Source organism: Zychaea mexicana (assembly GCF_025766255.1).
Source record: "Zychaea mexicana strain RSA 1403 chromosome Unknown BDB00scaffold_5, whole genome shotgun sequence".
In the NCBI taxonomy this organism is placed as follows: Eukaryota; Fungi; Mucoromycota; class Mucoromycetes; order Mucorales; family Lichtheimiaceae; genus Zychaea; species Zychaea mexicana.
In genome coordinates, this window is record NW_026516668.1 from 826,047 (window position 1) to 851,541 (window position 25,495).

Here is a 25,495-nt window from a genome sequence, read left to right on the forward strand (position 1 = left end):
TATATCCAGTACGCGCCTTTATATTCCTCGGCTTTTCTTGACAGCGTAGGTTGCTCAAACACAATCCAGTCTGGGTATGCACACCAAGCCCTTTGCTCCTTAGAGTACCCAAACCAGTACGATGGAGGAAGCAGTAACCAAATAGTTTCAGGTATATGAAATTCTCTTTCATAACGATATGCATATCTACATTATGATGGCTTTATTTGGGCTTGTCACGCTTTTGAGGCTAGAAAGGAAGAAGTTGAGCTCTATGTTCCACCTACTGCAACCGATTTTGATAACTTGCCTTTATATCATGTATTGACGAGCCTGTGAGTGAATTGATTTACTAGTATGGCTTTTACCGATCGATATTGACTATAGAAAGTATCCTAGGTTCTCAAACTCACCTGCAACACGCATCCACATGATGATTCAAGAAAAGTTGGACAAAATCACAACCGGCAGCCATACGTCCGCATGTTAGAAGCGCGGCCGGAGGACCGTCTTGCCACCTTTGGCACCTTCATCAGTAATACGTGTGAGTTAAGTGCGCAAAGGTGATGTATTTTACTAAGTCTGCCTTTTGAGAGGTTCTACCATTGGATGCTCGTACCTCCAATAACACAATATTGAGTATCAATATGCGAAAATAACGCATGCCTGCCCGCTACTAACATTACATGAACAATTCGTTGCGAGGCCTGGTGACATGGAAGATAAGCTCTTAGCACCTGCCTTTGAACTTCTTTTTTGGTTATGTAGAGAAGACAAACGTATACAGCATCTTCTTTGTTCTGTTTTGACCAGGAAATTATAGTGAGTACCATTCCCGCACCTAACCAAAGCCATGGTGATCTCATCTTTTCCATTGTCGAAAATACAGGATTGTGCCTTCATGAAGCTTATAAAAGCTTATAATAGAAACCAAATTAAACAACAATTTATGTCCTCGTTATTCGAAAGTGATACGTATTCTGCCTCATTTATAGAAAAGCGGAAGAGGGCTCTTATTGTTCGTTAATCAGTATATAGCAATAGACTGTGAACAGATGGGCTTTATTAATGTGATGATATTAAGAGCTTCATATATATATGATGATGAGTTATAAATCAATTATGGGCTTGTGGATGCTGATGATGAGTAAGATGAGGGTGTCACAGCGTGAATGGCATTTTGTATATCCTGTTGTCCAATAGTAACCGATTCATCCGATTGTGACGATAGCGATAAGCTTTTCTTGAGAGCCAAAAGACCAGCTTTTCGCATGACAGCTTTGAGGTCAGCTCCCGAGTAACCTTCCGTGTTTTCGGCAATCCATGTCAAATCCACGCTGCCACTGACCACTGTATTTCGTTCGAGCACTTTCAGGATACCAATGCGCTCTTGCATATTCGGAAATCCCACATAAATCATACGATCCAGTCGACCTATTATATATATTATATGATTAACTAATACTAATTCGTTTTCTCTTTAACCGATTAAATTATGTACCAGGTCGTAAGATGGCAGGATCAATAGCATCTGGATGGTTCGTGGCACCAAGTAGCAGAACTCCTTGATCCGCTTTTCCGACGTGATCGATTTCAATCAAGAATTGAGAGATCAACTAGAAAAAATTAAGCAGGGAAGTTTGTCAAGTAAGAAACACAGGTATGTTATATTAAAAAAAGGCCTCTTCTTTCCTTTCACATTAAAGCATTTAACCAACCTTTTTACCAACATCACCGCTTGTTTCACGCGTACCGAAAATAGCTTCAAGTTCATCCAAAAAGATTACACAGGGACTACATCGTGCTGCCACTTTAAATACATTTGCAATGGCCTTTTCCGACTCGCCTACCTCGCCCTTAATCAAATCCGGTATGCTCACAGGTAAAAAATTGGCTGATGATTCAGTAGCAATGGCTTTAGCTAGCATGGTTTTGCCTGTGCCTGGAGGACCATAGAGTAGAACACCTCGTGGTGGACGCACTCCCAATCGCTTGTAAGCATCACTGTGTTTGTACACCCAAAGTATTGATTCCTCAAGTGCTTTCTAAATAAACGTCCTTTTTTATTAATCTGTCTATGGTCATAAGCAAGTAGTATTAACATCTTACCTTGGTTTCTTCTAATCCACCAATATCGTCCCATTGCACTGGTTCTGGTTTTTCTGCCATTTGAATTCCACTGACACGTATTCGTTTTATGGCTTGTTCAAAATCAGCCAAGGTAATTTGTCCTATATTCGGTAATAAACAGAATAAGAAAATGATCTCGTTATGTTTTCTTTTTCACTGGATAATTGAGTAAAGAGCTGTGTGTCGATGTACCATAACGAGCAGTTTCGAGAGCAAGATGACACCATCTTGCCATATCAGCCGCAACGAATGCATGTGCTTGTGCATTCAATAACTCTAAATTAACGTTCGATGCCAAATCTAATGGTTTTACCAAGCAACGTAAAAGTGCTAGACGTTCACTTGGTGTGGGTATCTGTAATGTCACCATGTCATCGAATAAACTTCGAGCGTCTAAGGCAATCGTAGATGGATCGCGACTTGTTGCTACCTATCACAAATGTTCGTTATCATATAATTCAAAAATAGGTAAATCTCTTTTTTTTTCCTCTGTCAGCTAATATCAATTTTACCAGAACAACATGAGGTACACCTTCTAACTCATGAACGATACGATGTAATGATTGGAGAAAACCCGTATCCTGTGCTTCACCACGCTGTGGACAAAACAAGTCTATATCCTCAATCCAAATGATGCCCTTGGACTCTTCCCTGGCTTGCCATGCTACGCGTTCTAATCCTATACCGAGCTTGCCATCATATTGTGCTGCCAGTTCACCCAACGATATCCGCCATGTCTATACAGGAGCAGGGATGTTCCTTTCTTCATTACAACCTATTCATTTTTCAAACGTTGTATAATGTCGATAATAGTAATAACATTGAAATGTGTACCTTTAGTCGATGCTCTGCAGCCAACATATTCAGTACTGTCGTCTTTCCTGGGTAATACAATAACAGTAGCGCAGTTGTCTGTTAAACCTTTGCTATCAAACCCTCAGTAACATCCTCGATCTTCTAACATGATTCAAGTGTAAACAAACAACATACCTACACCTGAATCGCCGGTGACTAATATAGATCGTGGTGCCCAGGGATCCCGATCCGATTCAAATGCAAGATCAAAAATTTGTGTGATGCTATATATTAAGGATCCGATCGCGCACACCGTATTCATTCGTAAGCAAACCAATTGTGTTCAGGTGCATTTTGAAAGGACATTACCGAGATCCTTCATCGCCATAACAAGCCGACAAGTATTCACGCGTCATTTGTTACGGTATATATGCGTGTTTAAGTGCGGGAAAAGAAAAAAGGAAGGAGGGATGCTGTGTGATTTCAAATGCTCTGGTTTATTGGTGTGTAAGTGTGTGCGTAGTAAAAAAGATGGTATCAAATTCGCTATTATTATTTTATGTGCTTATTTACATTTCGTTTTTGGATGGCCTGTTTTTGCTGTTTACTAAAAAGTTCATGCAAAGCATTTGTAACGTTGGGGTCATGGATGGCATTCGCATAGCTGAACTGTTGCGCTACTACTAGGGGATCGTCGTACATACGAAGCGCCACAGGTATTTTATTGCCGGTTTCGAGCTCGATGTTAATGGTGATAACTATGGGATTTTTCTTTTCTGGTGCAACTGGATGCTGCTGCTGCAACTGCTGTGGAGGTTGTTGTTGCTGAGGAGGTGCCTGCAATTGTTGCTGTTGTTGCGGTGGGGTCGGTAAATGCGATAATGCTGTTTGCAGCTGTTGCTGCTGCTGTGAAGGTTGTATAGATGGACGTGTAGACGAACGCTGGTGCAGTGGAATGGGAGACAAGCCTGGTGGACCTGATTTCTTGTTACTCATTCCAGAAATCGCGCTCTTGAAGAGACCTGGAGGTGGTCTCATGTCTGCAGGACGAACTGGACGAGGATCTGTATGCACATTGCGTTGGGTTGATAGAGGTAGCCTTGGTGGTTCCTTGACAGGTTCATGACCCCAGCTAGAGGGCACATCAGGCTTTGCGTCCCACAAAGTACTGTTGCTCCGTCCATTCTCTTGCCGCTGCCGCTGCCGTTCGGGCTGTGGTTGTGGCTGTTGCTGCGGTGCATCCCAGCTGTCGGGAACGGTGGTTCTTGAAGGCGTGTTGTCCCAGCTCGAAGGCGCGTTTGGCCTACTACGTTGTTGTTGTTGCGGCTGTTGCTGTTGTTGAGTACCCCAACTGGACCAACCAGTAGAAGCTCCTCCAGATGATGAGGACTATAGCAATGGTGCGTGTTTTTTTTGGTATGGGATGGTCAATAGAGTCCAATGAATTGAAGAAATCAAAACTTACATTATTAGTAGCTGTAGATGGAGTATTTTTTGCAGCATCCTTCTTCTCCCAAAAGGGCACGTCAACCAACGCCCCGCTTGACCATGCGTTGTTGCTTGACGGAGGAGGACGTCGCGTCGTAGAAGCAGGTGGTGGCCGTGTTGACGCTAAAGGAGGTGGTGGTCGAGAAGTGGGTTTACGGGTAGTATTTGGTAAAGAGCGTGATTTTGACGTGACAGGCGGTGGTGGTCCTTTTCTTGACTTTGAACCCCCTTTCTGTGGAGATCGCGTCAATCGCCTTTCGTGTCAGCACCACTTTTTTAGGAAAAAAAACCCACACAAATGTTATTCATTACCTTCTTTTGTGATGGATTAGGGATTTTAAGCCGTTGATTCAAAATGTATTGTTCATCGACGGGTTTGTAGTTCTTGCCCTTTCGGTGCAAATTTCCCCCACCGAGACCATTGGCGCCCAATTTAAAATTGGGGTCGACCAAATCGCCCCAAGAAGCAGGGCCGCTTGCTTCTTCGTCATTGTCTGGTGTTGTTGAAGCTGTTGCTGATTGATCACCCCAAGCAGAGGCGGTAATTGGAGCATATTCTTCGTCGCTAGTGTCGTCCCAGGAATCCATGGTGGTAGCGACGGAGGAGAAGCGAAGTGAAACGGCGTGACTTATAGACCTGAGTGGTTTGTCCCAGATAATTATTTTGATTGATTACACTTGTACACACAGCGGGAATAATTTGCTTTTTGCTCTTTGTCCCTCATTCTACAGTTTACTGTATAGCAACCCGCGGATGGCACACCTGCACACAACTTGTTATATGGTCACACGAATCATAAAAGACAGGTATACTATAAACCTAGTGTATTTTCATAACCAGGGATTGACGAGTTTTTCTTTCACTCTTCGCTGCCGGTATCGGATAATCCCACAAAAGACTTTCAGCAGTCGGGATGTGATCGTCATGCCATGATTTATTACTGCAGATAAGGCTTGCATAGAGAACAATAACTATAATCTGTATATGCTTTTATTTGTGCCCCTTGTGTCTAGCGTATTTTCATTCTAGCTTTGTATTAAGATGCAGATGCTTGTGAGTCGCCTCGCAATCCTTTACGTACTGCCACCACAGAATCCTATTACGCAGGAAAAAGTTAATTAAAACATGTATTGATCCAAGCCTAAAGCTAAAGTTGTCTGCTACTGGATTACAGCTAACGATCAAAGAGACATACCACAATTACAGCGTCGACACCGTAATTTTTCTGCGCAACAGCATGCTCTACTTCATTGTTAAGCACGCCATAGGTGAAAAGCAGCAAGCCAGACTCTTTGATGATGGTTGTCATTCGTGGCGCCTCGAGGATCGGTTCACTAGCAGCGACGATACCCAGCAAATCTGCCTGTTTTGCAAATCGTACAGCGCCTTGCAACGAGTTGCAGCGAACATCCGCCATGGGCAACGTGCCAGCATCCGTAAGGAAAAACACGGGATAATTGGGCTGCTTGAGATTCAGCGCAACGCAGATCTCAGGATGGAACGAGGAAAAGATTATTCGTCGATCTTGTTCAGCATGATCATACACGCACTCGAGAATTGTGTCGACAAAGATATTGATTTCTTGAAACTGGTGCAGCTCGTCACTTTCTGCCTCATCAATCATGGGGTATTTGACTTCAATGTTGCAACCAGCGGTTTTGGGAATCAGTTTCAATGCTTCGGCCAAGGTCGTAAAGGGAGCTTGAATGGTTTCAGGACCGTTGCCCTTGAGTTTGCCGAGTTTGTTGGTGCGTGTAAATTCAAGTCGATTGCTGGCAACTGTGCGACCATGCATTGTGGATCCACCAATGGCGCTCAACGAGTTAGAACGGTTCACACGCTTGTTGGGTGGTGATGGTACTTTAAGCGCATTTCCGGTTGTTTCAACGGCAGGAATATCGTATGAGGGAGTAGTAGCAGCAGCAGCAGCAGCAGCGCCGTTGAAAGTTGGTTGAATCTCTCCGTGTGTACCGTCACTGACACCAGTGTGATATTCCTTGATATGGCCTGAAGGTCGCAAATTGAGAAATTGCTCTGATGTGATAGCATTGAGTGGGATATCAAAGCCAGTTTCGGTCACTGTCCAATCGTGGTAGATTACCGGGACCAGATCCTTCGTAAGCTGGACATCTACAATATAATAGGATTTAGAATGTTAGCCCCTTATTTTCCAGGAAGAAACTTGAAAAGGAGACACATTATAAGTGGCCTTACCAAATTCGACATATTCAGCTCCCAAAGAGGCTGCAGTAATGAAGGAGAGCACAGTGTTTTCGCCGACCTGAAGATGTGGTGCGCGTTGGTTCATACCAGATCCGCGATGACCAATAATCTATGGATTGCACAGCACTGTTGTTTCAATAGATCATCTCGGCGTATTCATCAAGCTCTTATATGAAAAGTAGTCGACTTTTACCTTAGTGTCTAGAGATTTATAATATGTGTAGCGATCACCAACGGTCATTTTTGGATGGAAAAACGGTGTCACCACAAAGTACTCGAATCCAAGCGAGCCGATATAATCAAGTGTAGATGCCTGCACCAAAGGCACCGACTGTTGTCCTCTCAGTGATGAATTGCCCGGTGCCCGGCCCTTGAATCCTCTCGACTTTGTGTAAATCAGATCAGTAGCCAGCGTCGCTGTACCTCGTGCGATAATTTTGTCGGCCCGTGGTGATCCAAAGGTTTCCAGCAAGTCAAAGCGTAAAACAACGTCTTCGGGCTTTGTAGCAAAAAGCACCATGGGCTCTGGCTGCAACAATTGCTGTTGGTTGTTTGGCGGCAAGTCGAGGATCGGTAATTCACCGGTAGCATTGATGGCTGAAACGGAGATGGATAGACGCTGTTCGTCAAGCGTGCTATCATCAAGCTTCAAGAATCGCTGTGACAGCGGGTTCCGGACGTCGTTCGAGCCCAACTTGATGATAATCATGCACTGATCTGTCAGATATTTGTGACCATACAGACGGCCAGCTCGCGATCGTGCTTTCGTAGTGGGGCTTTGGCTGCCATTGCTCTGTCCACTAGCAGCTGGAGCAGGGAACTTATATTTCTCTACGTCGATATCCGGCTTCGTCAAGCGTCCAATTTCGGGATGTCCACGGAACACCGCATGCTCATAAGCTGCCCATCCACCGTTGTCGATGTACGACTTGTCTGCCTTGGCCTCCAAGAGCAACTCAACAATATCTTGACAACCTTCCATGGCTATGCAATGCGTGTAATTTCCACGTATGTTAGTATAGCCATTCTTTTCCCTCAATGAAATGGTTTGCTACTAGCATATCCGTAGTTACTAACCAGCAATGATTAAGGGTGTCCATGCGTTGATTTTCTCAGGAAGATTGACGTTGGCATGACCGCGCGAGATAAGGGCTCGAACACCATCGGTGAAATGGGTACGGATCGCAATATGCAAAGCGGTCTCACCATCCTCATCGGCAAGATCCACCTGGACACCATTGTCGATGAGCAAATTTAAGAGGTCCAAATTGGATTGTGCACATGCCATGGCAACTACTGAGGGATGGTGTGACAAGCGAGCAAATTCGGGAATCTGTTCGTTGTCACTTGTCACACCATTGCTGACATTGGCTTGTCGCTGGGAAGCCGCTATAAAACTCACGTATGAGATTATATTTTCATCCGATCCCATCTCATGGATAAACAAGAAGAAGCATTCTCGAATGTACCTGCGATAACTCTATCGACATCCTTGATGTTGCCAAATTCGATCAACGCGCTTAATGTTTGGTAATTGCCATGGAGAATGGCCAAGAACAGAGGCGTATGACCTTCACGATCCTGCCAAACAGGATCCGCAAATCCCGCATCACTATAGTAACCGTGCTTCACTGCATGATCCATAAGTAGACGCACAGTTTCTGATTGGCCAAACTCGGCAGCATAATGCAAAGGTCGACGGCCAGCGAAATCCGTCTGTACGGGCAGTTTGGGTAATAGTTGTAAGAGAGATTCGAGGACTTTCGATGATCCCTGTTCCGGCCGAGCTTCACCACACAAGATACACAGTTTGTGCAACAAGTTGCGCTCGTTGATGTCGTGATGGTCTAGAGGACTAGCACCGTTCTCGACCAAATATTCGATACAGCGTACGGAATCCCGTTGAACGGCAAGTTCTAGAAGCGTATAGCGTGCCTAGACACAAACACATGGCAAACTGTGTTATTCTCCGATTAAGCTTTGGTTTTCCCACAATCATTTACACACACACACACACACACATCACACATCAGCAAGCATGACCACGTTTCCAGCGCTTTCCCTGTTTGGGGGGGTCTCTTACCTGATCGGCGTCTGACTTTGACTTGACAGTCGACAAAGAATTCGACCTGCTGAGTAGCAATGCCAGCCTTTCGGAGTCGTCTGCATCGATGGCGTCGGCACACTGCTCGTTTTCCTGGTCTGTCAAGAGATTGTTGTAGCGACGGATAGTGTCCGGCATTGGCAACTTGACGGATACGGAGGCTGGATGGCGTATGGTCGACTCGCGCATCAACGACCGGTCATCAGTCACAGCCAGTGTAGAGATCCAGTTGTTGACCTTGTCGATTTCTGTGCGGATGTGTTCGTGCGATGCAAATGGCAACACGGCAACCTAAGCGATGGGATGCATTGTATAAGCCTACCATATGCGTCTTTTCTCTCTCCTATAGTCTCCTGACGACACTAACGGGAAAAAACTGAAAATATTACCTTGGTCTGCCAATATACATTCTGAGTGTCCAGGCCGAGTTTCTTATCCAACCTATCGCACAAAGAATGTCAACACGTGGACCCAAACGGAATCGTCAGCAACTCTTCCACCCACTCTCTCTTTCTCCCCTGCTATTTTGGAGGATGACAAACTTTTTCAAAATCTTTCGGAACCCCTTTGCATTGAGCTCGGCAAACCACATAATTTTGCTCATTTGCGCACGTGTCTCTTGCAACGCACTGACAAGCTCTTCTTGGATATCTGGCAACGAGCTTGTTGTGCTGCTGCTGTTGTTGTTATCGCCGCCACCATTAGCAGCTGTACTGGTCACGTCCCCATTGGTTTTGACGCTTTTTTCATTGTTGTACTGGTGGTACTTTTCTGACAAGATCCACAATCGTCGGTCGATCTGCGATTGCTTGTACGTATAGAACGTGTCGACCTTTTCCAGTTCTCTGTCCAGCTGGAAGAAAATGGCTTGAACCGTATATGCGTAGGTAGGTAGGTAGGTAGACAGACAGACAGACAGACAGACGCGGGAACCAAACACACACATACACACACGGGTGAGACGTTTCAGAGCTTTTCCCGTTATTGTCCTCTAATCGCATTACCAGTCGTAGCCTCTTCCGATGGCGGTGAATTGCGGGCAGCCTCGTTGATTGTCTTCTTGAGAGATTTGTAGGACAGATAGTTCTTGGACCATTCTGGGATTTGGTTGCGAAGCAATGTCTTACCAAACTTCATGGTCAGATAGGTGTTGTTGAGATATAAAGTAAGTGCTTGGAAAAGGCGAGGGAGAGAAGGTATAAGTGGAGGAGAGAGAAAGAAGTAAATGCCAGTTTTTAGTTCCGATTCTATGCTTTTCAACTTGGCAAGCTTGTGTCGTTTATGGGGGGAGACGGAGTTGGGGGGTAGATCACAGTTTTCGTTTGATCTCAAAACGATGCTCCCGTGTTTTTTCTTTTTTACGTGTTTCGCCCTCTAAAACGATGGTATGAATATGCGACATGTTTACGCACGAATGAAGGACAAAGACGCCCGTCATGATAGTTTGGGCTTGGTATCCTGAAACATCCGTTCACCAATTGTCCGTAGTGCTGTATGTAACCAATTTTTTTTTTCATTTGTACCTGAGATCTCGCAAGTTGTAATAGCAGTAGTATCTATTGGCAACACCAATCCACGATAATGTATTAATGGTAATGGTAGTAAATATCTAGTGCCACCAAGAAAAAGCCCGTCTGCCACATTACACCTCATGACTAGTAGGCTTTCTCGTCACATATTATTCAGAGACTACGTAGTGCTGCATGTGTGTGCCTTTGTGAAAATCAATGCGCCTCATGCATCGAAGATCGTATATCATGGTGGATGAATCAATGAGGTTGACAACAGCAGTAATCAGAGTAATCTGTCACCTGATGATCATAATTAATATAAAAACTGCGGATAGCTTTACTGTTTATTGCATGAGATCCCCTCCCCCTCTTGTAGCAGAACCTACTGGATAAAACCCAACAACAAATATCTACATCCCATCACGCAAAGCCTGCTTCAGAGTGTGGCGCGCATACACTAAGCCCTGCCTATACATACAGTGAGTTGGCCTATTTAGGCAGAAATGTGTGCACATCATCTTCTATTCGTAACACCCATGATAGTAAGACACGCGAAGGATTGGTATGTGACCACCCCCTTCACTTTTTTAAAAGACATGTGAAACGCGTGTGAGCCTAGCGCAGTTAGCTATAGCTTGTTTCTTCCTTTACGTTGGGGTTGCTTTGGGTACAGTAGTTCCCGTACATATATAGTACGCACCTAGCAATTGCTACCTACAAGGGCTTTTTTCTTTCTAAGCCCATACACACACACACACACACAATATTTAAGTTTGTCAGATGCGCGCAGGAAAACCAACAATGAGGTACATATATCGTTTTCACACGCATACGGTGTAAACAAAATGAGGGGATGGGTTTGAGACTGGTTTTGTAATTGACTGTCATATGCACTATGATGTTGCTTCTGCTTAAGCTGCCAGACTGCTTTGATAAGCATAGGAAATAAAATTATCACCTCCGTTGTTCCTTAGTACGATAAGCGATGTATCATCTGTCTTAAATGCAAATGACCATAAGCAACAACATCAGAAGGAGGAGAGAAGAGCAGTTCACGCTTCTGTTTTTATTCTTGGTTGCAGCGTAGTACATACACACATCTCCTCTGACACTGTTGTTCATTCATTGACATATTGTCTTTAAAGGTCGAAACGTGGCGCCGCTGACTAGGATCTGCTAATTACATAATCACAGTTTTCATGGTTCTCGACGTATTTAAAAATAAGAGTAGTGAAGCCACCATTGTTCTTCGTAGTTTCGCTGTTGAAGGATAATAAGAGATGATGTAAGCGTGATGTTATGTCAAATGCTACACGAGACGAAGAGCTGAGCGAGGGATGAAAACTATCTGCAGGGTTGCTTGTGCCAACAACGCTGATAGGTTGCACGCGACATCACATGTTTCACTCATATTTGGAAGATTTTTAGACAGAAAAGGAAGAGTAAGAATGGTGTGTAGTGTCGTGTCGTGACATCTCATGCTGGACAAGCTCATGCGCAGGCTTTATCATATTCATATGCTTCAGTAATAATAATATAATAGTCGTGACATGGAGCATATGTACGTAAGCCCATACGATGTTGACTTTTTCATCATCAAGAGCCACTGTCAGCGTCCTTTTCCTTTCGATGACGGTTTTTCTTTTAGCCAATGCTACTCGGAAAGGTTCAGCAGTGCAGTCCATCTTCTTAAAGCAATAGTTTTTCCATACTATCCTACAGGGTCTGGTCAAGCTTTATTCCGAGCTCTATCGTTTGGCATCTCTTCTGCTCCTCTTAAAGTGATGTGTATGCTGCATAAACTAACTGTTCAAGCCTAACCTCAATGACTGCCTTTGAAACTTTTGGAATTGTGTCACAGTCATCCGTCGTCCCCTATATTACCTCTTTCGCTCCCCACTAGCTCTTTCTTTTGATCTTTGAAGAAATAATGACACCAGACGAGATTGTTCTTCAACTTAAAAGAAAAGGAACATTTGATCAACTACGAAAACATTTACTCTCAGAATTTCAACAACAGGTGATACATGCAGTTCCATTTGATCTCCCATTATCACCACCACCATCGCCACCATTTATTTCGGTGAACTAACGTCAAATAATATGAAAACAGAATGAAGGACAAAAGTTCCTGGAAAATGTGACCAGCTTCATGCAAGAAAAGATTAGCAAAGATCCTTCGCTTTTAGATAAAGAAAGATCCACGTTCCAAAGTTTAATGATGAACGAATTAGAAAAGTAAGTAACGTTGTGAAATAGTAATAAATAGCCCGTCCTTATTTAATGTATCATCGTAGAGCTGGTATGTTCCAGTCCGTTCATGAACAAATTCGCGGAACATTATTACAGCAAAAGTATTACCAAGACCAGGTTGACGAACAATTGAGATTGGTACTGGACGCATCCAAAGACGAATAAGTAAAAAAGTATTTCATATACCCTTATATTTACTACATCCCTCCGTCTTTCTCACAGAACTTGAGTTATTAAAGTAACTATGATGAAAATAATAAATGGGTGAGGGAGCTGGACTCCTTACTAATTATGCTTTGTATTTACAACAACACGACCAAGTGTTGACATTTTTAATAATTGTGGGTTGGAAATGGACTGGAAGGGGAATCTAGTTTTTAAGCTCGGTTGTTGTGGGAGCAGCAGGCATATTCTCGACGATAGCAGCACCGTTACCATCCTCAGTAGGCGACGATGGGGACAATATGCCATGGATGTCTAAATCGTACCATCCCAACTCACGGCCGATTTCTTCGATAGTCTTGCGCTTCGTTTCTTTCGTGAAGAAAAATATGAACAACGACAAGAAGAACGTCAACCCAACGAAAATCAGAAATACATAGTCCCCGCACGCGCTTTGTAAAGTCGGGAACACCAAACCAACGATAAAGTTGAAAAACCAGTTCGACATTAATGCGGCTGAGCATCCTGCACCAACCGCATAGGTGGGTAGACATTCAGCAGTAAACAAGAATGGAACGATGCCTGCGACCGAAAAAAAAGAGTATTAACACCATAGTGATAAAAGCATAGGTTATTCTCTTTACATACCTAATCCGATGCCAAACGACGCAACAAAGAGCATGATGCAAACCACTTGCAGTACCGAAATGTCAAGCGCCATACCAACAGTCATCAGTGCTGCGAATAAGCACATGCATACGGACGAGATAAGCATAAGGAACTTGCGACCCAATCGATCGATCAAAAGCTGACCCACAATCGTAGCAAAAATATTAAGTGCAGCAACCCCAACCGTCACATAAGCCGCATTATCGCCAAACGACACTTCGAAAATACTCGTAGAGTAATACATGATTGCATTGATACCCGTAAGCTGTGAGCCAGCATGAAGTACCATTTGCTGGAAAATCAAAATAGCCAGTTTGCGGATCCGTATTACTTGGAAAAATGATAAATGGTGTGTGTCTTGCTTGGCTTTTGGTAATTCTTCATGAAATACAGTCGTATCAGCCAACGAATCCTTTTCGGTAGTTTCAGGAGGAGGTGCCGACGGCGAAGATGACGGCGAGCCAACAACACCGCTACTCATTTCTGCAAACTCGTCTTCGATGGCGCCTTTGCGAAGTCGAAGCATGGCAACACGCGCTTCATCGACTCGATTTTGACTGACCAGCCATCGAGGGGACCGTGCACAAAAGAGCAAACCAATAGCTTGGATAAGTGCTGGTGCTACAGTAATAACGGTCACTACGCGCCATCCAACAGGTGATCGTAAACCAAGACCAATAGCTTCAATGGCAAAAATTCCAATTGTCGTGAATAACTGTAAGAAAGCTACTAGAACACCACGATGCGATGGTGGAGAAATCTCTGTGATATATACAGATACAATCGTGGTCTACATATGCAACAAGAAAACAAAAAGAACCATACATTAGTATACATAGCAAAGGAGTAGTAATAACTTGTATAAAAGAGGAAAATCTTCCGGTGCTTATACAATACCATAAAACCCGAGGCTGCACCGACAATGACTCTTCCGACAGCAAATTGTGCACTAGTTGTTGACGTCGACATGAGCACCGCGCCAATTACAAAGCAAATGTTCATCATAAGCATGGAGTCCCGCCGTCCAAAGCGCTCCGCCAGTGCTCCCGAGGAAAGTGCACCGAACAAACCACCGCAGGCGAGCATACCGGTCGATACACCCCTGTTGGATTTCCTCGGATCAGTATTACACGTATTATATGCTTCATTATTGATAACCATCATATATGTACCAGATCCAATCATCCATTTTTATACATTGAGGTAGTGAGCTACCAGGGTAATAAGTTACACCGTCGCTATCAGGACAATTACGAACGTAGTAACTTGGAATATTTAATGCACTTGTGTTGACACCACTATTGAATGTACCAAGACTGGCAATCATGGCACAGAAGACGACAAAAGGTCGTACTCCAGCTTGTCGAGAATCCATAATAAATAATTAAATATAATCTGAAATAAGGGAAAGGGCAACTGCCACGATATAATGATGTGGATCTCGGAACAAACGACCAACAGGAAAAAAAAAGCATTTCGACTGTTGTTTATATAAGCAGGTAATGCAAGGATGAATATATCGCCACGGCCCAACTATGACCGACGGGATGGATTTGTTTCAAGCTATTTTACCATTATAAAATGCTGTTTTCGGCATATAGAAGGAAAAAGAGGAAGAATGCGATCTATCTTTTTTTGACGCTAAAGTTTTTTTTACTCTTGTTCCGTCGTCCCAGAGTGGGTTCCGACGTGGGACATAACACAAAGAAGCGTTCTATGTCCACATCCAATCCAATCGTAGATCACTTTTTGGGGTCGGGCGTTAAACACCACATTATTTGGTCGTATCCCATCAACCACTTTATCACCGCTCCCTTTATCCACGGGGTAACCGAGAAATGTTCTTTGTAGCATCGTTTTGCGGAGAACTTTATTTTCGGTATCAATTACTGAGAAATGTACATATCAGAGATATATATTGCACGACGCAGATACACATGAAGGTTATGCTACATGCACATAAAAGTTGTGGCGAATTTCATTAGCGTGAAACATATGATAAGCTACATGAACGAGAACGGCTTAATTAAAGAAAACCATGTCCATGGCAGGAACGTGTTAAGTCAATGGCAATAAAAAAAGTTTTCCATTGTTCCGGCCTGGGTTCTTCGCATGAGCTTTTTCGCGGATTACTTAATGTTTTTGGTCCTCCGTTCCCGTTCTATTTTCTTTACAAGCGTAGCTACCTTTAGTTTTCAAGTCAACGTTCAATGTACATCTAAACAGAGCTCTACGTCATTTGATCTGTACACGATTGTTACCAAGAGTGAATAACATTCTTCACATATCATTTCCATTTGATTCCCCTGTTACTGCTATAGCTATATATCACAATGACTTTTGCTTTTAATTCGTCTGGCGAACTTATCAATATTTCTGTAACTGCTGCAAACCATCTTTTGAAGCTGTGTATATATATGAATGTTTATTTCCGAAATTGTACAATCTAATAGGAAAGCAATCTATGGTATGATAAGCTTGAAAAATACTATTAATCATGATTATATTTATGCCTTTTCAATGTCTTCATTATGGCTCTGCGGGACAGTTTTAGACGAGGACTTGTTGGCCGTTGTTGGTGCACCGTAACGAACATTACACATAAATACTGCACAGATGACGCTGATACCAGCAGCCACAAGGGGAACAATAAACACCCGGTTAAGCGATTGCATATACGCATGTATGATGGGGGCTTGAGTATCTTGAGGCATGTCTTTTATGTATAAATAATTTTGGAGTGCACCTGGTAGGAACATGTGATTAGCAATTCCCAAAAATATTGTATATTTTAAAAAAAAAAGTAAACAGCATTTGTACACGTACCATAACGTTGAGCGACTGCAAGGACAGAAGGGTCCACACTCTGGAGTTGATTTGTTACAAATGTAGAGAAGAGTACTTGATAGACGGCTACACCAACAGCTGAAGCAAGTAGCATCAAAAAGTTACTCTACAGAAAAGGTTGTTTATATGAAAAGAGGATAGGCGTTCATATGAGGTGAGTATATACGCATCATGGCTGGTTGATCTAGAAATGATACTCGTCGTCATGGAACCTGCTTCTGTAGCAACAGGAAATATATCCAGAATACAGCTACCACCCGCAATGGATTTCGTCAGACAAAAAAATGCTGATTGAAATCTTACCAAACTCGTAGCTACGGCCATGTCCTCCTTTTTCGCTGTTGCCTGGACACCAAGAATACAATTTTGCTGTGTTAAGCCTGCAGCAAGACCTGAGCATGTACATTATTATGTGGTTTTGTTGTTATTTAGCTCCATTCGTCAGAAAATTCCAGTTAATTCATGTCATTCGATATTAGACTTACCACAGAAAGTCAAAAAGCCAGCTTGTTTGCCCTTGAAAACATCAAACAGGCAGTTAATTTCATTTCCTTTCTTTTCTTTAACGAAATGTAGTGTTGCTCTTACCCAATTTGAATGCTCGTCAACAAGTTGAAATAGACCATAACCTAATACATTACTGCATGCACCCATGATAATATATATCTTTGGATATGGAACGCGACGCATCAAGAAGCTGCTAGCAAACGAGCCTACAATGAGGCATACCATAAAAGGAATAAGACGGATACTGGATTCGCTACTAGATGCGGCAAACACTGATTGGAATAAAATGGGACCGAAAAAGAGAGTTCCGACAAATCCAAGACCAAGGCATGCCAAGTATAGGTAAAATAGCAGGATTGCAGGGTCCAAAATGACTCGGAACGGTATGAGCTAGATGTGTATATAACGAACATAAATATCAGCCGTTAATAATTTGTGCAGATTTAGGGGAAAGCACTGCCAGGCACCGCGATAGGAAATAACAGCAAACACTTACAGGTTCTTTGGCAATCCATCCTTCAGAAATAACCAAAAGGATCAATGCAGCACCAGCTGCAACAAACGAGCCGATAACATGGGCATTATTCCAGCCGTACTATAATAAAAGGCCATGATTGAATGTTTAGGCGTTTTTTGTACCCATAACTTTCTTCACGTTTTTTCACTGTATATGTACCTGTGGTCCCCAGTTGAGCGCAAGCAGTAAACATGTAATGAAACCAATTGAAAAAACAGAGCCGAGAACATCGATGCGTTTGATTTTGCTCATAATTGATTCTTGACGAATGGTAATTGTTTCATGGAACAGGAAGAGCACAATCAAGGCCGCGACACCATCCAAAATAACGGTAAACCAAAAGTCCCAGCGCCATGACAAATTGTCGACGAAGGCACCACCAATGAGCGGACCTACCACATTGGCCAATCCATAGATAGCAACCAGTACAGACTGTATTTTTGGTCGCCAGAACAACGGTGTGATATCAGTAACAATTACGAAAGCCATTGACATGATACATCCTGCGCCAAATCCTTGGATCGTGCGGCCGGGAATCAACCCTTGAATACTTGGTGCCGTGGCACAAATAATAGATCCGATCAGTAGAAAGACTTGGCCGAGAAGTAGGATAGGCTTGCGTCCGAAAATGTCACAGAACTATGAGAAATACATATAGGATGGTTATACGAGCATGCAATTTGTATTAGCACTACTGTATGTAGTTGCAAAACCTGAGCCTTTAAAGGAAGTATATAACAGTTCCAAAATAATGACACAACAATGTAAGGTACCTTTCCTGCTATGGGCTGAGATGCGTTCACAGCAACAAGGTATGCGGTCGCTATCCAAGTCTGCTCTTCAAAAGCATTGAGCTCTGTGGCTATGATCGATAGTGCCGGAGCTACCATCGTCGAGTTAGATGCGACCACAAATACTGACAGAGCGATGCCAATTATGAGGGTAGTGAATTGGATAACTTGTACGCGCGTCTCAGGTACAGGTGGATCGTCAGGTTGAAAATTGGGAAAGGCCTCATCGTTGTCTGTCTCTTGATGTTCGATATTATCAGTTGCCACTGATTTTCCTCTTTGTTGTACTTTTTGCTGTTCTGCTGGTGTGGTATTAGTGATGGACGTTGTAACTGTCAAATCATTACTGCTCTTAGCTCCTGACATGATATGATAGTTCAAATAAGGGAAAAGGAGTAACCAATCCAGAAGAACAAGTGTATGACGTGATAGATCGATATGAGAATTACAAAGGATCAAGTAAATAAGTATTAAATAACAACGCGTTTTTATAGTTTTTCTACTCTCTTTATAACTACAGGTAGCCTCCTCATATTTTTAAAACCTTAATGACTTCCTCGGCAAACGAATAAAAGCAAAACTTAACACAACATCACGCAAAAAAATATGACTCGGTTGTTGTTTGTCGCTGATGTTCGGATAAGCCATTTAGCCTCGTTGGTCCGAGGAATTGAAAAATGACCTGTACTTCCAAACGTTTCTCGAAAGCTACATCATGGCTAATTTTCCTTGTATAGGCGATTCAAGTTCACATAAACGTAGTACAACAAGAGCATAATAACTTCACTACAAGTATGGATGTTTCATCGGTGAAGCTACAACATTAGCATGTGGCAATACCTACCAATATAGTATCTTTATTCCGTGTTTAAAAAAGGACGGCTTCAAAGCAAAATGCGATGATTGTTAATATGTGAAATGGAAATCCTCATACGTATTATATAGGCAACAATGATGATGAAAGAAGAAATAGAAGATATATAAAAATGTGGTCGAATCGATAACTGAGGAAAGAATTACCCCGTTACTGACTGATACTACGTCAAAGAATGGCCTAATATTATTTCGGCAAAACAGAGTCCGAACAATTTGCCTTAAATAGAGTGGCGCCATTTTTGTTAGGTGAACATGTTGCGTAACGCTCCCAATAACATGGATCTTCACAGTCATTCAAACAAGTATTGCCGCACGTAGTCAGAGTTGGTGTCGTTAACCAATCTAAATCGATGTCGTTGGTTGTCTAAAACAGATTTCGCGTTTTCAGAAATGAAAGTCGTAATTTTAGAGATCAAGTCGCTGGCATGTGAAAATGATGTTCGTGTTACTGGATTTTTTGTTTTCTTCAATTTTTTTTTGACAAGAGCAGGATATTAATTTTTGAAGAAGGGCATGAAAATGTCGCTGATGAGAATGGGGGCCCTGAACCCATGGAATATATCGCTGATCAAGATGAATTAGTTGCTGAGGCGACTGCAACTCATAGTGAATACTTGAAAAAGCGGCTTCAAGTGAATCTTCAGCAGCTTGCTTAATGTTGATAGAAAAGCCAAAAGATGAAGACATGTGTATGAAAGAAGCAGACATAAAACGTGATTATGTGCGCTATACCGTCCAGGATAAGGTTAGATTCTTCGACCTGAAGATTGAAAGTGTATGAGCGCATCAGCTGCAGCGAAGCAGTCGGGCATCCACATTGAAACTGCTCAGAGATGGGTTAAGCAATGCAACATATGCCCCGATAGTATTGTTGAAGTTTCTAAGCAGGTTGGTCGTAAATGCATAGTGAGGGAAGAGCATAAAACGGCCGTTTTCAAATTTATTGATATCAATCCCTCTGCTGCTGTTGTTAAGGCGACCGAGCATTTGTTGAAGCAAATCAATGATCTCAAAGTTTCACGTAGCACTGTTTATAGTTTCATGAGAAGCGATTGTAACCTCTCGTTGAAGAAGCTGACTTCCATTATGTAAAAAAAAACAATCTAGCAAAGATTGAGGAGCGGTACAATTGGGTTTGCAAATGGGAAAATTACAGACATGAGTTCTGACGAATTGCGTGTTTCTTGACGAGACTCCTTCTGACAATAATATGAAATGCTCGAGAGCTTGGTTTTAAAAAGGCACGCGTGTCATTGTTACCAGACCTACTACGCGAGCAAACACAAACTCTATTATATCGGGGGCTATCTCTGCTGCAGGTTTGATTGCTGTACAGTCGGCGTAAAGAAGACCGAGACCTGCGAAGGATACGTTAGTTCAGGGACAGTAACAGGACACTATAGAAGCTTCTTAAAATGACTCTAGATAAGATGAACAAGCATCCGCATATGTAAGGCCCTTATACAGTTATAGAAAATGCTCCCATTTACACGCATGCGAATCTAAAGAAGTACATGTAATACCGAGGATACAAATGTGTCTATCTTCGTACGTATTCGCCTGAGCTTAACCCAATAGAGCGATTCTGGGCAGTGGGCAAAGAGTAAAGTTAAGCGCCATAGATTTTTGCATGAAGACACTTTATCAAATCACAGAAGCCTGCAAGTGTGTGAAGAAAAGTCATTTCAAAGGCTTCGTTTCGCATTCTTACAAGTGCTGGGAGATAAGTGTCGAAACAAGGACTCCATGTATTTAATGTTCATAAACGACTTCATTCATAAAGCTAATAATGCAGCAATAAGAGTTAGATAAGAAACAATCAGATAACAACGCACGTTTTTATTCTGCAGTAAATTTTACAACATTGGTGATTGCAATGCATTTGGGCAAGTGTTGGGCTCAGGCTCAATTAAGGTAGCCACAAGGGGAAGGCGGCTCAAGGCGGCCCAAGGCAGCCCAAGGCAGCCCAAGGCGGCTCAATGGGACATGAGTGGTCAAGTAAAAGAATGAATAAGAAAATAAACACATCAGGATAGAAACGGTTTTATTCAATGAAACGACAACAGACAAGGCCAGAAAAAAATGCTTTCTCTTGAAGATTAGTCTCTTTTTGGAGAAATGAAGACAGTTGGCGATGGACTACGATCAGGGACCGGAACTGACAAACTTTCCACAACATTGCTGAAAGCCAACTTTCGTTCTTGGATCAACATTGCATTTTCCAACTTATCAGCTAAGTTCAAGTAGTGGTTCTAATAGTGGTAAAAAACAGAAATTAATGTTAATTAACTATTGAAGAGTATTTTCAGTCCTACGTGTATCAATGTACTAACCTTCCAGTATAAAAGACATGCCAGTGTTTGTCTAAAACATCGTAACTCTTTGCAATGAACAAGAATTAGCAACTGTCGCACCAAAGAAGCAACTGTTATACCATTAAATCTTCTTGACAATGAACATGTATCCATTGAACTCTATTTTGAAAACATTTTAAAATTCACAAGTGATTTTAATTCATACATTCAAGGTCATCTTCAACTTACTAGCCCAATCCATGCCAAGTAAACTGCATTCGTCAGCATCATATCCACCATCGGAGAGAACCTTCATAATATCATCAAGCAGAATGTTCTTGGACTGCTATCTGACCAGGGTTTTATCAGAAGTCGATGCTTTCCACTCGTTCGCGCAGAGCTCCATATCAAAAACGCAAAGACTTTATGACGATCACCCAAAATTTTGCCATGTAATTGACGAGCAGCCTTCGCTACATTGCTTGTTTTTTCACCACTAAATGCGTTAAAATCAGCAATCCAAAGAATTTGTAATACTGATATACTTTTTAAACTTTTGAGAACTCACATAATGGGCATAAGATCAGTGTCTCGCAGTAAAATGCTGGTGACTTGATAGAAAACTTGCAAGAAGTACATTTCAGTGGTTTCTTTGTATTTAACTGTTTCTTATGCTAAATACAAATCAAAAAGGGTGTTCATTGACGCAAGTGTGGTGCATCCCATTATAAATCGCCAAAAACTGAAATCTAATAAAAGATCAAACGTAAAAGGACATCCGCTTTTTTGGTTCACACATTCGTCTTTGTTTTAGTTATGCATGTTACAACGTTAATATAGACATGGTCCCCAATATTATTTATACCTTGTTATGCAAAAACCATATCCCCGACTCTTTAGTGTAAATGTGTATCATTACAGAGAGTGTAACATGTGATAGAAAAAACACAAAGTAGGAAGTGCATAATGTGTTATGGTAGAAGATATGTAGAAGCATACAGATGTATTAAAATATAAGAGGGGCTCTGTACTACTACTGGACACTTCGACTTGCTCTTAATCTCCACTTTTTTTTTTTTTTGGCACAATGGACCTCAATCGCAACGAATTGTTAGTTGCGTGCTTCTGTCCAGTGAGCTCGAGGGCAAATAGCAACACTGGCTTCCAAATGGTGCCAAGCAGAACGCACGAATATCATCAGCGGCGCGTTTTAAATGGTGCTTCACAGAGTTACTCACACAATGGTACTTGTTTTACACGCATCCCGAAGATTGAGTTTATCAATGTATCTTGTATATCTACTAGTGGGTGCCATTGTAGCCAATATTGAAGCCAATTTGCGCCAAAGCTCAACTCCATCACCGTTGCGGCCAGGCGACGATACTGATATGGACATGGATGATGATGTGGTGGTCGATTCTTCCTCCCCTGGTATGAGACTTATATTGTTAGTGTAATAGATGTGCGAATAAGTCATTTATCGTTATTATGTAATGTAGACGTCGTTTCAAGTCTTCATGTCCCTTTTTCTGCCGAGGATAATGTGTTCGCAGTTGAGGATGAAGTTGCCGATGGAGAGCAAAATGACAATGATCTTGTCATAAGTGCTGCTGATGTTGAGTTCGGTAATGATGGGGGCGAAATGCATAGTGAGGCAGCCGCCATTGACGCAGGTTGGTTTATGAAAGGCAGTTTTATTGAATCAAATAGAAGAGCTCTGAACCACACGGTACTCACAACCATTTTTTCCAAATATTAACCAAAGACACTCACCTTGGTCCTCCCCCTCCTCCTCCTGTTGCCGGAATTCATAATTATCCGCATCCCTTTGTCCTTGTCGTTCTCTTCCTCGTGCTTTTCCAATTACACTTCGTTTCCGAGCACTTGTCATGCATCATCATCGACTTTCGCGTTCTACTTCTTGGTGATCTCCGGCCAAACTTTTCCATCCCTACCTCGCTTGCTACTCTCCGTCGTATCACTGGCTTCTCTGCACTGACCGATCACTTGCGTAAATATGTGTGCTGCTCTCGTTGCCACAGCCTATATCTTGCATCTGATCCTCATTGCCCAAGAACATGCACCAACGACGATATCCGCTACAACAGTTTATGCGACAACGAATTGTTCAAGACTGTCGGTAATCTTTGGGTGCCTATAAAAGAGTATGCCTATCAGCCCTTGTCTGCGACTATTGAGAGGCTTTTTTTGCGGCATGGATTCGAGGCAAAGATTGAGGAATGGCGGAGCCGTAGACGAATTGTTGATAACTCGTTTGACATTTACGACGGTGACATGTGGCGGGAGTTTCGTGATCGTGAAGGCAGGCCGTTTGTTGAGTCAGCACCGTTCACTGTTGTTCACACTCAACGTAGATTGGTTTGGCCCGTTTCTGAACTCCACGTATTCAAACGGTGCCATATACTTGTCCATAAACAATCTACCACGATCTGAGCGCTACAAGTCAGAAAACCTCATTTTTCTTGGTGTAATGCCTGGCCCACGGGAAGCGAGTACATCTGACATCCACCATTACCTTCGACCCTTGGTTGATGAATTGTTGGAATGGTACGGCGGTAAAACCATCAGGACGTGCCAGTATCCACAGGGAACACTTGTCCGCTTGGCGTTGTTCGTCAATGCTTGTGATATCCCTGCCGCAAGGAAACAAGCGGTTTCACCTCGCATGCGAGCCTTTGCGCCTGTCACAAATGCGTCCGTCAATTCAACGTTTTCCCTGGCACCACCAACATCGACTACTCCGGGTTTGACGTTGCTAGTTGGGTGCTGCGAACGCGGGAGGACAACCGGGCTTATGCTGAGCAATGGCGGAATGCTGAGACGATGATGGCTCGACGAGAACTGGAACGGGAAAATGGGACGAGATGGTCAGAGCTGCACCGTTTGGGCTACTTTGATCCTGTTCGTTGCACGATCATCGACCCGATGCATAATTTGTTTCTCGGCACAACAAAGCGTATGGCAAAGGTCTGGATTGACCGAGACCTCCTCACCAGAACCGACCTTCAACAGATGCAAGTGCTCGCGGACGGTATTGTTCTCCCTCCCGATTATGTTGCCTTGCACCGCAAAATCGAAAGTGGCTTCTCATTCATGACCGCAGATGATTGGAAGTCGTGGTGCATCGTATACTCGCCTTTTGTGCTTGACGGCCACCTTCCTAGAAGATACCTCCAAAACTGGTTGAAGTTTGTCGACGCTTGTCGTTTGCTGGTTAAGCCATCAATTACCGTGGACGAAACTGCAGTAGCAGATACTCTTCTCACAGATTTCTGTACTGGTGTCGAGCAGATATATGGCCCAGAGGAGATCACACCGAACATGCACCTTCATATGCACTTGGCCGCAACGATCAATGATTTCGGGCCGTTATACGCTTACTGGCTCTTCTCGTTTGAGCGCTATAACGGATACCTCAAGGAGATCGACACCAACCAAAAGGACTCGTTCGAAATGACGTTCATGAAGAAGTTCTTGCAGAAGACTGGTGCTCGCGATTTCGTTCGATCGTTTGAAGCCCTCTTCCAACACCATCAACATCATTTCTCCTTCCTAAACAGCTTTCTCGACCTTGTACACCCGATCCCACGCGCAGCTGATGTTGTCCAGCGTCAATTCGATGTTCATGCGTTTTTGGCGTTGTCGACGGATGTTGGAACCATCCACTACGTTACAGGAAGTGAGCCGCTGCCGCCAGATGTATACCCCTTGCATTATGGACGGATAGCGTTTATGCCTGAGCAACTGTACAATTTCTTGTTGGCATTTTACCGTGCTGTATATGACGATCATCTCGTTCACTATACCCAAGCTGGTGATGGGCAAGTTTTCGTCAATAACCAGTACTGGAAAATGAAGACGATAACGATGATGGGGCAGATTTACCGCAGTGCTGAAGCGAGATCGCGACGTGGTGCCCACGCTCAAGTTCTGTTCCACGTAGACGATCGCGGAGAAGCAATGGCCTGGCCATGCGAGATCCAATTTTTCTTTCGGCATGTGCAGTTCGTTCGTGGGCAGCAGACAGAGCATGTATTTGCATATGTCTGATGGTACAGCATCCACAGAGATAATGATGGTCGCCGATTTACGGATCCTTATCTTGAAACGTGGTGTAGCCGTTTTCGAAGTGAAGCGATGGATTGCATTGTACCTGTTCCTCGTTTATATGGACAAGTTGCTATTGTAAAACTGGCACACAAAGAAATGCAAATCCAGAACAGTAGTGCTTCCGTTAGCAAAAAAGATGCTAGCATAAGCAACTATAACTTTTTACTCGCTTTTTTTCTTGCCTACTAAAAATTTTCAATATTCCATGTTTCTCTGT

At 43.0% G+C, this 25,495-nt stretch overlaps 6 protein-coding genes across 6 annotated transcripts; 1 reads left to right on the forward strand and 5 right to left on the reverse strand.

Moving 5' to 3' along the window:
• Window positions 1-987: 987 nt before the first annotated feature.
• On the reverse strand, window positions 988-3,379 carry BDB00DRAFT_800641 (P-loop containing nucleoside triphosphate hydrolase protein). Its single transcript, XM_053121801.1, has 8 exons — window positions 3,100-3,379; window positions 2,944-2,990; window positions 2,622-2,846; window positions 2,302-2,539; window positions 2,089-2,210; window positions 1,698-2,024; window positions 1,481-1,595; window positions 988-1,413 (listed from the first exon to the last, which is right to left on the reverse strand). Exons 1-8 carry the CDS (start codon window positions 3,224-3,226, stop codon window positions 1,100-1,102), a joined length of 1,515 nt encoding a protein of 504 aa, XP_052984787.1. The 5' UTR covers window positions 3,227-3,379; the 3' UTR covers window positions 988-1,099.
• A 290-nt stretch (window positions 3,380-3,669) lies between these two features.
• Window positions 3,670-5,199, reverse strand: BDB00DRAFT_452373 (uncharacterized protein). The gene is made up of 3 exons (XM_053117443.1): window positions 4,705-5,199; window positions 4,370-4,515; window positions 3,670-4,230 (listed from the first exon to the last, which is right to left on the reverse strand). Exons 1-3 carry the CDS (start codon window positions 4,978-4,980, stop codon window positions 3,939-3,941), a joined length of 714 nt encoding a protein of 237 aa, XP_052984788.1. The 5' UTR covers window positions 4,981-5,199; the 3' UTR covers window positions 3,670-3,938.
• A 230-nt stretch (window positions 5,200-5,429) lies between these two features.
• Window positions 5,430-9,857, reverse strand: BDB00DRAFT_867670 (Glycerophosphoryl diester phosphodiesterase family-domain-containing protein; the record flags this gene model as incomplete). Its single annotated transcript, XM_053126371.1, has 10 exons — window positions 5,430-5,489; window positions 5,589-6,523; window positions 6,608-6,725; window positions 6,810-7,600; window positions 7,694-8,005; window positions 8,086-8,551; window positions 8,700-9,011; window positions 9,110-9,161; window positions 9,263-9,587; window positions 9,725-9,857. The coding sequence occupies 10 exons, from the start codon at window positions 9,855-9,857 to the stop codon at window positions 5,430-5,432; spliced, it is 3,504 nt and encodes a 1,167-aa protein (XP_052984789.1).
• A 1,863-nt stretch (window positions 9,858-11,720) lies between these two features.
• Window positions 11,721-12,777, forward strand: BDB00DRAFT_800656 (complex proteins associated with Set1p component shg1-domain-containing protein). The gene is made up of 3 exons (XM_053121802.1): window positions 11,721-12,251; window positions 12,345-12,469; window positions 12,529-12,777. Exons 1-3 carry the CDS (start codon window positions 12,162-12,164, stop codon window positions 12,647-12,649), a joined length of 336 nt encoding a protein of 111 aa, XP_052984790.1. The 5' UTR covers window positions 11,721-12,161; the 3' UTR covers window positions 12,650-12,777.
• Window positions 12,778-14,760, reverse strand: BDB00DRAFT_800662 (major facilitator superfamily domain-containing protein). The gene is made up of 4 exons (XM_053121803.1): window positions 14,488-14,760; window positions 14,213-14,417; window positions 13,295-14,105; window positions 12,778-13,228 (listed from the first exon to the last, which is right to left on the reverse strand). Exons 1-4 carry the CDS (start codon window positions 14,688-14,690, stop codon window positions 12,855-12,857), a joined length of 1,593 nt encoding a protein of 530 aa, XP_052984791.1. The 5' UTR covers window positions 14,691-14,760; the 3' UTR covers window positions 12,778-12,854.
• A 778-nt stretch (window positions 14,761-15,538) lies between these two features.
• BDB00DRAFT_800666 (major facilitator superfamily domain-containing protein) lies at window positions 15,539-17,955 on the reverse strand. Its single transcript, XM_053121804.1, has 7 exons — window positions 17,346-17,955; window positions 17,166-17,264; window positions 16,751-17,059; window positions 16,648-16,678; window positions 16,466-16,554; window positions 16,142-16,268; window positions 15,539-16,061 (listed from the first exon to the last, which is right to left on the reverse strand). Exons 1-7 carry the CDS (start codon window positions 17,679-17,681, stop codon window positions 15,823-15,825), a joined length of 1,230 nt encoding a protein of 409 aa, XP_052984792.1. The 5' UTR covers window positions 17,682-17,955; the 3' UTR covers window positions 15,539-15,822.
• Window positions 17,956-25,495: the final 7,540 nt, after the last annotated feature.